We start from the raw sequence: 12,904 nt of genomic DNA on the forward strand, positions 1-12,904 counted from the left end.
CTTTTGAGAGCATTGCCTGCATGATAAAATGTTGTGTGTCTATTAAAGGTGAGGTGAGCTTTCTTAAATAACGCAAAAGCTATATATAATTGACGGAATTTTAATCTCTATATTATATGCACTTAAAAGCAAAGGCCTTTGTAGTTGTGTTAGTGATTTGTCTTGAGAGCAGCTGAAAGCTAATGAATACTTTAGTGAGTTCTATGTATGAAAAGTATTGAATATGAAAGCAGTTCTTCTGTCCGACTACACTGTAATTTTTTTTGTTAGTAATCAACTATTATCATTCCCACTCCACACATTTTAACTGTATTGCTTATAGGAAAAAAAAACTGCAGATGCTGGTTTAAATCGAAGGTAGACACAAATGCTGGAGTAACGCAGCGGGTCAGGCAGCATCTTGGGAGAGAAGGAATGGGTGACTTTTTGGGTCGAGACCCTTCAGACTTTTTATTGTATTGCTTATGGTCATTTGTCTGCCATTTTTGGAAAAGGTGTGATATGATATGTCCATGGCCACCAACATCAAGGTTATTTGCCGATCATTTCAATATAAAGTTGCAAATGAGATGGCATATCATTTGGCATGATATGGCAGGAAGAAAGATTCTAAGGGGAGCAAGAGGCAACCATGGCTGACAAGGGAAGTTCTAGATGGAATAAAATTCAAGGAAAGATGTATAACATAGCAAAGAGTAACGGGAAGCCAGAGGATTGGGGAACTTTCAAAGGACAACGGAAGGTAACAAAAAGACCAATATGGGATGAAAAGATTAAGTACGAGGGTAAGCTGGCCAAGTCTGTAAAGAAGGATAGTAAAAGCTTCTTTAGGTATGTTAAGAGAAATAAATTAATAAAGACAAAACTGGGACAAAGAGCAAAACTAACATCAATTCTGGCAAGTGGCAGAGTTGCAGAGAACTGTAAAAGCTGATAAAATAGTTGGAAAGAAATAATAAACATGAAAAAAATCTTGCAAAGGATATCAAAATAAACTTTATTTTTTGACAGAGGAGAACGAATGGCTCGGAATAACGCGAGCCTTTAAAAAATGGGTAATGGTGATACGGTACTGCGAAAGAAAATGTCTGTTAAATTGTGTAATTAGTTTGTGTCAATGTTTATAACTGGAGGAGTCTATCCTGAGCAAATTAAAATTGAACCATGGACATGGCCTTACCACATAATAGCGACCTATGCCCAGTCCAGGGGTTTCTGTCCTCTGGTTTTAAAGGAAACATAATAAAACCACTCCATTAAATTGGAAAATAGCCAATGTTCATCTGTCATTTAATAAAAACAATAGAAGGAAAAAAGAAAATTCTAGAAATATTATTCCAACTTTTTTTCTGAGTTACAAGGATCTAAAATTAAGAATAAACACCTTGAAAATTGCCAGTTGTTAGAAAAGCAATATCTCCCTCATTGGAGACCCTCAGATTATCTTTAATCTGACTTTACTGGACTTTATCTTGCACTGAACATTATTCCTGTTGTCATGTATCTGTACACTGTGGATGGATCGATTGTAATCATGTATTGTCTTTCTGCTGACTGGTTATCTGTGGAATTCTCTGCCTCAGAAGGCAGTGGAGGCCAATTCTCTGAATGCATTCAAGAGGGAGCTGGATAGAGCTCTTAAGGATAGCGGAGTCAGGGGTATGAGGAGAAGGCAGGAACGGGGTACTGGTTGAGAATGATCAGCCATGATCACATTGAATGGCGGTGCTGGCTCGAAGGGCCGAATGGCCTCCTGCACCTATTGTCTATTGTCACACAAAAGCTTTTCACTATACCTCGGTATACTTTGCAATAAACTAAACTTCAAACTTTCTCGTGTTTGAGAAATTCCACAGTGAAAGGGCAGGGCCAGTGTTGTGAAAGAGGTGTTTTTGAAATACTATTTTTAAATTTGCAGCAAGCATAGTGTTTTCCCCAGTCCTGCCAAACATACCTGTTATCCCCAGCAACCATAATCGCACTCGCATATCCAAATCACATTGAGCTCCTTCATCCACTCGCAAAGAAATAATGCAAATTCTGCTCCAATCTCATATCATCTTCTGGAGTATTTCTTGTCTGGCAGACCGCCAAGCTTGTCAAATTGGTTTTGAAGTTGGGAACCTGGATTTATTGGGGGAAAAAACTGTGGAGTTGTGATGCTGCATTTCACAACCAAAATTACTCCACCCTGGCTTCATAATCCCATTCAAGTAAATATCAAAATGTTGCAGGACCAGATTCTTGCAACTATGGAACATTATTCATCATTATATAATTCTCTTTATTTAATGTGCATCTGGTCCATATAAATTTTGCAAGAAACCTAGTTGGTAAATTCAGCACAGTATTAAGAGTTAACATTATGGGCAGACACTCTGGACAGAACCCTTTTACCCATGTTAAGAGAACAATGTCTTTTTAAGTTTGTAGTTATGAACAAAGATTATAAATTCATTAATTTATAATCTTTTGCATTTTGTGCATTTTATCAACAAAATTGCTTGATTTTTTTTGCAAAGTTAGACTAGCTGTCTAGATTTACTTACATACATGTCACAGAAATGTTAGGCGCTGCAAAAGTATTTCAGTTACTGCTTCATCTTTGTTAGGTTTATGAACCACATGAAGCATCATATGGAACTGGAGAAGCAAAGTAGTGAGAGCTGGGAAAGCCACACCACCTGTCAGCACTGCCATCGTCAGTTCCCCACACCTTTCCAGTTACAATGCCACATTGAAACGGCTCACTGTCCATACGAGTCAACAAGTAAGTCTTTAGTTGCCTTTCGTAGGTTTAAAATAGTAAAATTGCTTGACATCTGTTTTCTCTTATTAATTCATTTAAAATGCAAAAGATATTTTATATTTAGAATTGTTTGTTGCTTTCAATCGCGTAGAATACCAACAAGACTTCTGCCTGTGCCTCAGGGAGGGTGCCATGATCTTGCTTAAGTGGCCACTTCATAATAAAAAAATAGATAAGCTTGTTTTTTCAAGTTGCATCATGTTCTATTTTTCCTTATTGTTCATAAGATTCAAGGTATCTGCAGGATCAAATTTAGAGGAGATGTAATTTGTTCTTTGGTTGCTTTCTAGCAATTTGTAAAATTTGCGAGTTATCCTACGAATCTGAGCAAGTCCTTCTACAGCATATGAAGGACAATCATAAACCGGGGGAAATGCCATATGTTTGTCAGGTAATTTTTGTTATTTGTATATGATTTTTTTTTAAAGGTTTTTGTTTAGAAGTGATGAGTTATGCCTGAATTCAAGAGTACAGTTAATATTCAGCTGAGTGCACTTAATTGAATAAAAAGCAAATTTATGTTTTAAGCAAAATTCTAATAGGTAAGCTGTTGTGTGTTTTGCGTATTATGGCTCCAACACTTGAATCATGCTCAGCAGTTACAAAAAATCTTCAGATCCCTTTCTTGGACCAGGTTGATGTAGTCTACCTCAGCTAGATCTCTGTCTGTCCCTTCTTCCTTTATTTCTTCCTCCACATTTCATTCTCTCTCTCTCTCTCTCTCTCTCTCTTGTTTTTCTTCTTAACTGATTTTGTTTACACCTACTTACAATCATTTCATCAAGGATTATTGAATCCTCACGTAAAACATGAAATTAATCCTATCGACCCTGTCATTTTTCCAATTACTAGAAATTGTATGTGCAAGAAATATTGCCCATTGTTGCTTGTGGTTCGTGTTAACAATTTGGATGAGAATGTACAAGGCATGATTAATAAGTTCGCAGATGACACCAAAGTGGGTGTTATCGTAGACAGTGAAAATAGTTATCAAAAATTACAGCAGGCTCTTGAACAGCTAGGCAAGTGGGCTGAGGAATGGTTAATGGAGTTTAATACAGATATGTGTGAGGTGTGGCATCTTGGGAAGTCAAACCAAAGCAGGACCGTCACGTGGAATGGCAGGGCCCTGGGGAGCATTGTAAAGTAAGGGATCTAGTACATGAACATAGTTCCATGACAGTGGTGTCACTGGTAGGTATGGTGAACAAGAGGGCTTTTGAATCATTGGTGTTCATCAGTCAGGGTATTAAGTATAGACATTGATGTGTTATGTTACAGTTGTGCAAGACTTTGGTAAGGCCACACTTGGAGTATTGTGTTCCATTTTGGTCACCCCATTATCAGAAGGATGTCATTAAGTTGGAAAGAGTGCAGTGAAGATTTATAAGAATGCTACCAGGACTTGAAGAGCTGAGCTACAGGGAGGAGGGTGGTGGGTATAAAGAACGAGTGGCCAGTGGAGGTAGTTGAGGCAGATACTATAACAGCATTTAAAAGACACAAACTGATACATGGATAAGAAAGGTTTAGAGGGATATGTGTCAAATGGGATGTGAGGGAAATGGCACTAGATAGGGCATCTTGGTCGGCATGGTCGAATTGGGCTGCAGGGCTTGTTTCCATGCTGCATGAATCTACAAGAACTATGAAACTAATTTATTTACCTTTGTCATGAACATTCTGTGAGTTTCATTGACTGTTGACTCCGCATTATGCATCCCTCCCAAACTCTGTCAGTTGCAGCTACAGACACATTAACAACTAATAAGACATAGTGTGCTTTCCATGTATTAATGAACCATAGGAAAGCACCTTATCTTCTCTCAATTCTCCAGTTTTCCCATTCATAGAGGACAACTGAGCATTCTCCATGTTTAGTATAAGTAAGCAAAATCTGGGAATGTATATGTCCCTTAGCGTGAAGAATATGTCAGTGCATTTCTTAAATTAGAAAAATTAATTAAAACAATGTAAAAATGATAAGTATTCTCCAGTCAAATTAGCCTTCACTTATTCTTACTCTTGCTTTTTTGTACACCCCTCTTTTAGGTATGCAACTTCCGCTCATCAGCATGTTCAGATGTTGATAACCATTTCCGCATTGTTCATGAAAATACCAAGCAGTTACTCTGCCCGTTTTGCCTTAAAGTCCTTAAAAGTGGAAATGCTTACGTCCAGCATTACCTGAGGCATCAGGTATAGTATTAATGTTGATTTACATTGAATTTTACAAGTGGCTTTCTGCAATAACACTGCAAATTCCCAAAGGTTCCAAAACATTTCCCAAAAGTGAGTAACTGACTTGGTGATATAAGCAATGATCTTTATATGTACCGTATGATTTGATGATCGCTTGAAGAATTTTGAACAGCGAATAGGGTCAGTTGGGTAAATAAATTCAGCAAAGGGACGCCACTTTCTTTGAATTTTAAAATGCACGTGAAAATGGGGAATAGAAGAGAAGATGTACTTAAATGAAAAAAGTAGGTCAGTAATCAGTTATAGCATTATTGTTGTTTTTGACATTCTTTGTTGGGTTTATTGAACATCTCAGTTTGTCACTGTCAGGGGAGAAATCTATTTGTAGCTCATAGCTGAACAATTTGGATAGTCAGCATAACCAGAAACCCACTTAAAGACTGCTGTGTTCACTTATCTACTTTACTTGAATTAATTACATTTCATAAACTGCGCCATTGAGAAATAGCTATACGTATCTTGATCACACACAAAGTTTCTTCAAATCCTGAATATTTTTGTTTCTTGACTGCCAAGCTGCAAATGGGAATTCAGCACAAAACAAAACATATTTTGTATTTAAGGTGTACTAATTTACTTTGATCCTGCAATTTAATGAGAATGAAATGCAACAGCACAGCTTCAGCACAAGGAAATCTTGTGTGGATGCAGTTGATATTTAAAAACTGCTGAGAAAGTGAAGTATCAGGCTTTTAGTCAATTCCTTTTAATCAGAGAGATATATCTTTCATTACAATTTAAAAATGTTTGTAGATTAAACATTTTCTTAACATTATATCCATTGAACACTGCAGTGTCTTTGTGTCTACTCGGTTGCATCTTTGTTACCGTGAACAAAAAACATTTAGCTAAGCGGATGCGAACTCATCTTTTGTTTAAATGCAATTCACTGGTAGCAAACTTCACAATAAACCAAGGTGCGCTGATTGATTCTGGATTTGGATAAGTTGGGAAAATACTGTTGGAGTTGAGAAGAAACAAAGTGATTTGTGGAAACCATATAGAAGTCTGAGGGGCTGGACAGGCTAGATGGAGGGAATCCAAACATAGGGGATATAATTTCACAATAAAGGATCACCCATTTAAAGTGAGGGTTTCCTCCTCTCAAATGATCACAATACTTGACCTCAGAGAGTGTGCTGAATTATTAAATGGACTTGAGGCCCATTTTTGATCCGCATAGCAGTCACAGCAGGAAATTGAAGCTGGCACCAAGATTGGATAATGCATGATCTTGTTGCATGATGGGGGGCTATTTGGCCTTTTGGTGCTCCACTTTCATATGTTTTGTATGTATATTTTGGACTAGGACATTTTAAGAGAAGTAGATGGAATTTTCTTTTCTGCATAGTTAGAATTTGAAATGCACAAACAATTAATTATTTTATAATAAGCATCTGCTGCATTCTATTTATCTTCTAATTAGCATTGTGTAGATTTGGCAATCTATTATTATAATTTCAAACAAACGATTAAAACATTTTAAATTCTTGTCCAGAAAAAAGGAGTTTACCGTTGCGGCAAATGTAAGCTTCAGTTTTTAACCTGTAAAGAAAAGGTGGATCATAAGACTCAACACCATAGGACATTTCGAAAACCTACTCAATTAGAAGGTCTACCTCCTGGCACAAAGGTAGGATTACAGATCTGAAATGTATGATTGTTTAATTGAATGTTATAGTTATTTAATACTTGATAAGTTCATGGCTTTTTACCTGTTTTCAACATAACATTGTTTTACATTCATTGGATATGATTGGTTTGTACTTTGTAAAAACAGAAAATCAATTATCAATCAATCAATTTGCTCAAGTATTTGTGATATATAACAAACACATGTAATGTGTACCACTTTGATCTTTTATTTCTTTGAAAAAGAAAATTAATGGAGTACTCTTACCTCTCATGACGAGTGCTTGGGTAGGAGTTCAAATTCAAGAGCCATGGTCATGCAGCATGGAAACAGGCTCATTGGCCCAATTCATCCGTGCCTACAAAGATGCCCATCAAAACTAGTCCCATTTCTTCACGTTTGGCCCATATCTCTCTAAACCTTTCTATCCAAGTACCCGTCAAAGTGATTTTTAATTGCTGTTCTAGTACCTGCCTCAATTACCTCTGCTGGCAGCTAATTTCATATACCTACCATGTTAATAATAATAATAATAATAATAATAGTTTATTTGTCATATGTAGGTTGGCACAGGGTCAACGATACAATGAAATGTTGACAAGACAACGGGTCACCAGCAGTAATATTCCAAGGATAAATAAGATAAAAAGGTTCTCTGAGTGAAAAGGTTGCCCCACAAGATCCTACAAAATCTTGCTCCTCTCACCTTAAAACCTACGTCTTCTAGTTTTTGATTCCCCTACCCTGGGTAAAAGACTCTGCATTCACCCTATCTATTCCCCTCATAATTTTAGTTATGTCTGGAACATTACCCCTCAGCCTCCTGCATTTCAAGAAATAAAATGCTAGCCTGACCAAGCTCTAAAGCTCAGGCCTATGAGCCTCAGCAACATCCTCATAAATCTTCTCTGCATTCTTCCTCTAGCAGGGTGACCAAAACTGAACTCAATACTCCAAATGTGGCCTCACCAATGTGTCGTAGAACTGTAACTTAACATTCCAACTTCTATGCTCAATACCCTATAAGAAAATAACTCCAGATGCTGGTACAAATCGATTTATTCACAAAATGCTGGAGTAACTCGGCAGGTCAGGCAGCATCTCGGGAGAGAAGGAATGGGTGACGTTTCGGGTCGAGACCCTTCTTCAGACTGATGTCAGGGGGGCGGGACAAAGGAAGGATATAGGTGGAGACAGGAAGATAGAGGGAGATCTGGGAAGGAGGAGGGGAAGGGAGGGACAGAGGAACTATCTAAAGTTGGAGAAGTCGATGTTCATACCACTGGGCTGCAAACTGCCCAGGCGAAATATGAGGTGCTGTTCCTCCAATTTCCGGTGGGCCTCACTATGGCACTGGAGGAGGCCCATGACAGAAAGGTCAGACTGGGAATGGGAGGGGGAGTTGAAGTGCTCGGCCACCGGGAGATCAGTTTGGTAAATACCCGAACTGATGAAGGCCAAGGACAATGTACCAAAAGCCTCTTTACCACTCGCTCTATCTGTCAGGGAATTATGTATCTGTACTTCTAGATCTGTCTGCTCTACAACTCTCCAGGCCCTGCCATTCACTATGAAGGTCGTGCCTTGGATTAACTTCCCAAAATACATCTCACACTTACCTGTATTAAAGTTCATTAGCCATTCCTCAACCCACTTGCTCAGCTGACCAAGATCCTTTGTAATTTTTGATAACCACCCTCATTGTCTACAATACCACTTACTTTTGTGTTTATCTGTAAACTTAATAACCATGCCGAGTATATTCTCATCCAAATCGTTAATATAAACCACAAGCAGCAGTGGGCCCAGGACCAATCGCTGAGGCAGACTTCTAATCACAGACCTATAGTCTGAAAAACCATCTTCCACCACCACCCTCTGTTTCCTTCCATTGTCATTTCTGCATCCATCAATCCTACGCGATTTAACCTTCCAGAGCAGCCTCCCATCTGGAACCTTATCAAAGGCCATGCTGGTCCACATAGGCAACATTTGCAGCCGTATTGTTGTTTAAGAGTCTTTCATTGTCATATGTTCCAGGACAAGTATCTGTAATCAGGATTGAACCTGTGTATCTGGCGCTGTAAGGCAGCAACTCTACTGCTATGCCTCTGTACCATCCCATGTAATACAACATTTCTTAGGAACGCAACTGTCACATAATGGCAGAACTACCTGTATCTGCAAATGTTATCAACTATGAACTTGTAAATTGAGTTGGATTGGTATTTGGCTGCAAAGTTAATGAATATATAACGAGTATAGTAGGGAGCTGAGAACGCAGAATTGCATTTGAAATAAGTATTATTGTATGAAAGAAAACAGCCTTCTGAAATTGTCTTATTCGTTTTTTTGGTTGTCTAATGGTATCATTTAATGGTGCTGGAAATCCAGTTTCATTTGATTGATGGCCTATTTCATTTGGCAGGTTACCATTAGAGCTTCCATGACACCTTATCCAGTTGGATCATCTTCCCTGCCTTCAGTTAATTCTGCAGCTAGTTCCACACTCCAGTGCTCATCATCAGTAACGGTAAACACTAAATTATACTCATCAACTATAAACCAAGTTACTACCATGGGAAGTTTGCAACAACTGCCATACATTAAAGAGGAAAAGAAGAAAAATCAAGCAAACAAAAAAGTAACAAAACCTTTTAATATTGATCTTCAGTTTTTCAGGTAAATTATTTTGGGTAATTTTTACATCATTTTCACTCCATTGTCTAAATAAGAGCTTTAAAGCCTAAGAAATAATTATATACGATATTGTCAGCCAGCATTTTTCATGTATACATTCATGTAAAATTGTTATGCATTCAGTAAAAATATAAGTTTTCCATGAAGAAGGAACGATTTGTAATTACACACCGATTTCTTTCATGACGTAACCCTTATTTCTTTTAAATTATTCCTATGTGGACAAGTGTGACAGCTATATTTTGAAAAGTTAAAATCCCACAAATTTCCCAATGAGAAAAATGCCTGGCTAATCAAATCAAAATAGTTTTTATTAAGACACAGATCATGACCAACATTCCTCTCTTTGTATAATTCAAGAGGGTGTTTAACGACCATCCAAAACATCTGACAAGTCAAACTTAAAATATCATAAATAATGGTATTGTGGTTGTTTAGAGATTGTTCTCAATTTGAATCATTTTAAAAATAGATAAAATGAGCATTGTGGAAAAGGCATGCAGTTGTTTTATTTTATAATTGAACCTAGAATGCATTTGTGAGAGATAAGATCAAAAATGCATATACATGTGCAGATGCTTGCATTTTATGTTTGTCATGTATTTAGTGCACATGCTTTTCTGTACTTTGGAATCACAACATTAATGGTGAACTTTCTTGTTTAATTGCAGGGCAAGCTGTGATGTTCACAAATGTATTGAATGTGACACAGAAATTAAAGAATTCACCAGTCACTTTGCCACTTACACCCGTTGCTCCCTTTGTCGATTCAGAAGTAGCTGCAACAAATCTTATGTAGCCCATGTGATGAGGTACGAAGTAAAGGGTTTTTCTTTAGTAAATAATTGCATCTCAAATTGGATACTTTAGACTTGAGGGATTATGAAAATTATTTCTTCATCAATTTTCGTGAATAAGTTATCACATTTTTTTTCTTCTAAATTTTCAACTGTTCTTAATTTTTGCTTCCCTATTCTTGCTTCTCCACCACCAATCCTCCATTACAATGTAAAGTCAGGCCCAAGACTTCCATGCTCACAAACTGCAATACCCATGTGTTGCATGCTTGCTTGTTATGTTTATCAGATGTGATACACATGCATTTTTAGACTTTGTGTTTAGCAGGAATAAGGTATTAAATCTGTGCCTTAAGGAATTTACCATTTTATACAAATCTGGGTAATCTTTAAAATGTGATCTGAAATCTGCTACTGCAGCAAATTTTAGCATTCATTCCTTGTTGAACAAGGTTCAAAGTTAAGCATTGACATAGTTATCAAATTGATAGACCTCTGCAGACTGAAACCACCAATCAAAATTTAACTCTGGTCATGCACAAAGATGCTGTTTTCTATATGCTGTGTTGTAACTGTTCTTGTGTGCATAATTTACAACAATATTTGAAGTTTTCTCATAGTACCAGGTAAATAGCTAGAGCCTCATCACTAAAAAAAATAATTAAATGCTGCTTCTATTTTTTAAAATCTTGCAGGTAACATAAAAGTTATTTACTAGAATTGTGCTCATAGTTGTTTGCAAAATGCTGGAGTAACTCAACAGGTCAGGCAGCATCGCAGGAGAGAAGGAAAGGGTGACGTTTCGGGTCGAGACCCTTCTTCAGACTGATGTCAGGGGGGCGGGACAAAGGAACGATATAGGTGGAGACAGGAAGATGGAGACAAGAAGTCACCGCCAACTTCCGAGGCCGACGTGAGGCTACAACTGCCGCCGCTGCTGACCTCCACTGCCTCCCCGGGGCCTCTGCCTTCGGCTTCCCAAACCTCTTCGCTGCCTCCACCGTCTCCCCGGGGCCGCCACCACTGACTCCCTAGGCCTACGTGAGGCTTCCGCCGCCGCCGACCTCCACCGCCTCTCCGAGGCCGCCGACGTCCAAGGCCTCTTCACCGCCGCTGCTGCCGACCTTCCAGACCTCTTCATCGCCGCTGCCGCCGACATCCTCCCCGGCCATCCGCTGACCGGGCCGACCGCTGCTTACCCGGGCTCCAGTTCCCCACGGGCCTCCACCAGTGACTGTGTCGACCCACACCGCTCCACCGCCCGGCAACAGGTCGCAGCCGCCGCTGTACCGGGCTCCCAGGCTCAACAGCAGGTCGCACTTCACCCGGCTCACAGACACCGCGCTGGGCCCACAGCCCCCACCAGGCAGAGTCCCACAGCACCGCTGGGTCCTACTGCTCACCCCCTACTACTGGGAACTACAGCAAGGTTTCCACTGGGTCTCCCCCTTCCACCTCTATTCAGGCGACCCTAACCACTCCCCACATCGGTCCTCATGCCCCCCTCTGCTCTGTTAACCCTCCACCCCCTCACCATACATCCCCTCCACCTCTGCCTGCCCCCCTGCCTTCATCCGACCCCAACTCCCACACTTGCCGGGTGTTCACCATCCCTCCTGACCTCCCCCTTTCAGACACCGAACAGTCTGTCCTCGGCAGGGGCCTCACCTTTGTTCCCCTCCGCCCCCACATCAACGAGTTCCGGGTCCGCCATGATGTGGAGCTCTTCTTCCGTCGCCTCCGCCTCCGAGCCTTTTTCCATGGGAAGGAGTCCTCGCCCCCCACTGATGACCCCTTCTCCCGTCTCCAGCAGACCCCCTCCTCTTGGACCCCCCCCGGTTGGCCAACTACCCTCACTAGAACTTTTCATCTCCAACTGCTGGCGTGACATTAACCGCCTCAAATTCTCCACTCCCCTGACTCACTCTAACCTCTCCCCTCCTGAACGTGCAACCCTCCACTCACTCTGCAACAACCCTGACTTAGTCATCAAACCCGCTGACAAGGGAGGTGCTGTGGTAGTCTGGCGTGCTGACCTCTACCGGACCGAGGCCAGACGACAGCTCTCAGACACCTCCTCCTACTTATCCTTGGACCATGACCCTACCGACGAACACCAGACCTTAATCATCAACACCATCACGGACCTCACCATTTCCAGCGCTCTACTCTCTAATGCCTCCAAGCTTATCGTTCCCCAGCCCCACACGGCCCGATTTTACCTTCTACCTAAAATCCATAAACAGAACTGTCTCGGCAGACCCATTGTTTCTGCCTGTTCATGTCCCACCGAACTTATTTCCACCTACCTTAACTCCATCCTATCCCCCCTGATCAAATCCCTCCCCACCTACGTCCAAGACACCTCACATGCTCTCCATCTCCTCGATAACTTCCGGTTTCCATGCCCCCACTCCCTCATCTTTACCATGGATGTCCAATCACTCTACACTTCCATCCCCCACAAGGATGGTCTTGAAGCCCTCCGTTTCTTCCTCAATCGTAGAACCAGCCAATCCCCATCTATTAACACTCTCCTCCACCTAGCAGAGCTGGTTCTTACCCTTAACAACTTCTCCTTTGACTCCTCCCACTTCCTCCAAACCAGAGGCGTAGCTATGGGCACTGGCATGGGCCCTAGCTATGCCTGCCTCTTTGTCGGGTACGTCGAACAATCCCTGTTCCGGACGTACACTGGCCCCA

At 40.6% G+C, this 12,904-nt stretch overlaps 1 protein-coding gene across 6 annotated transcripts in view; it reads left to right on the plus strand.

The window, feature by feature from the left end:
• The window catches only part of znf280d (zinc finger protein 280D), a 67,902-nt gene that overhangs the window by 36,350 nt on the left and 18,648 nt on the right, over positions 1 to 12,904 (plus strand). For 5 of the 6 annotated variants that reach the window (XM_078427533.1, XM_078427536.1, XM_078427539.1 and 2 more), the window contains 6 exons: positions 2,613 to 2,770; positions 3,100 to 3,200; positions 4,862 to 5,008; positions 6,570 to 6,704; positions 9,133 to 9,386; positions 10,076 to 10,216. In XM_078427533.1, coding sequence (XP_078283659.1) covers positions 2,613 to 2,770; positions 3,100 to 3,200; positions 4,862 to 5,008; positions 6,570 to 6,704; positions 9,133 to 9,386; positions 10,076 to 10,216 — 936 coding nt within the window. The remainder of the gene's footprint in view (positions 1 to 2,612; positions 2,771 to 3,099; positions 3,201 to 4,861; positions 5,009 to 6,569; positions 6,705 to 9,132; positions 9,387 to 10,075; positions 10,217 to 12,904) is intronic. The other variant, XM_078427537.1, reaches the window with a different exon arrangement.

The sequence above is a fragment of the Rhinoraja longicauda genome, chromosome 33 (genome assembly GCF_053455715.1).
Source record: "Rhinoraja longicauda isolate Sanriku21f chromosome 33, sRhiLon1.1, whole genome shotgun sequence".
NCBI lineage: Eukaryota > Metazoa > Chordata > Chondrichthyes > Rajiformes > Arhynchobatidae > Rhinoraja > Rhinoraja longicauda.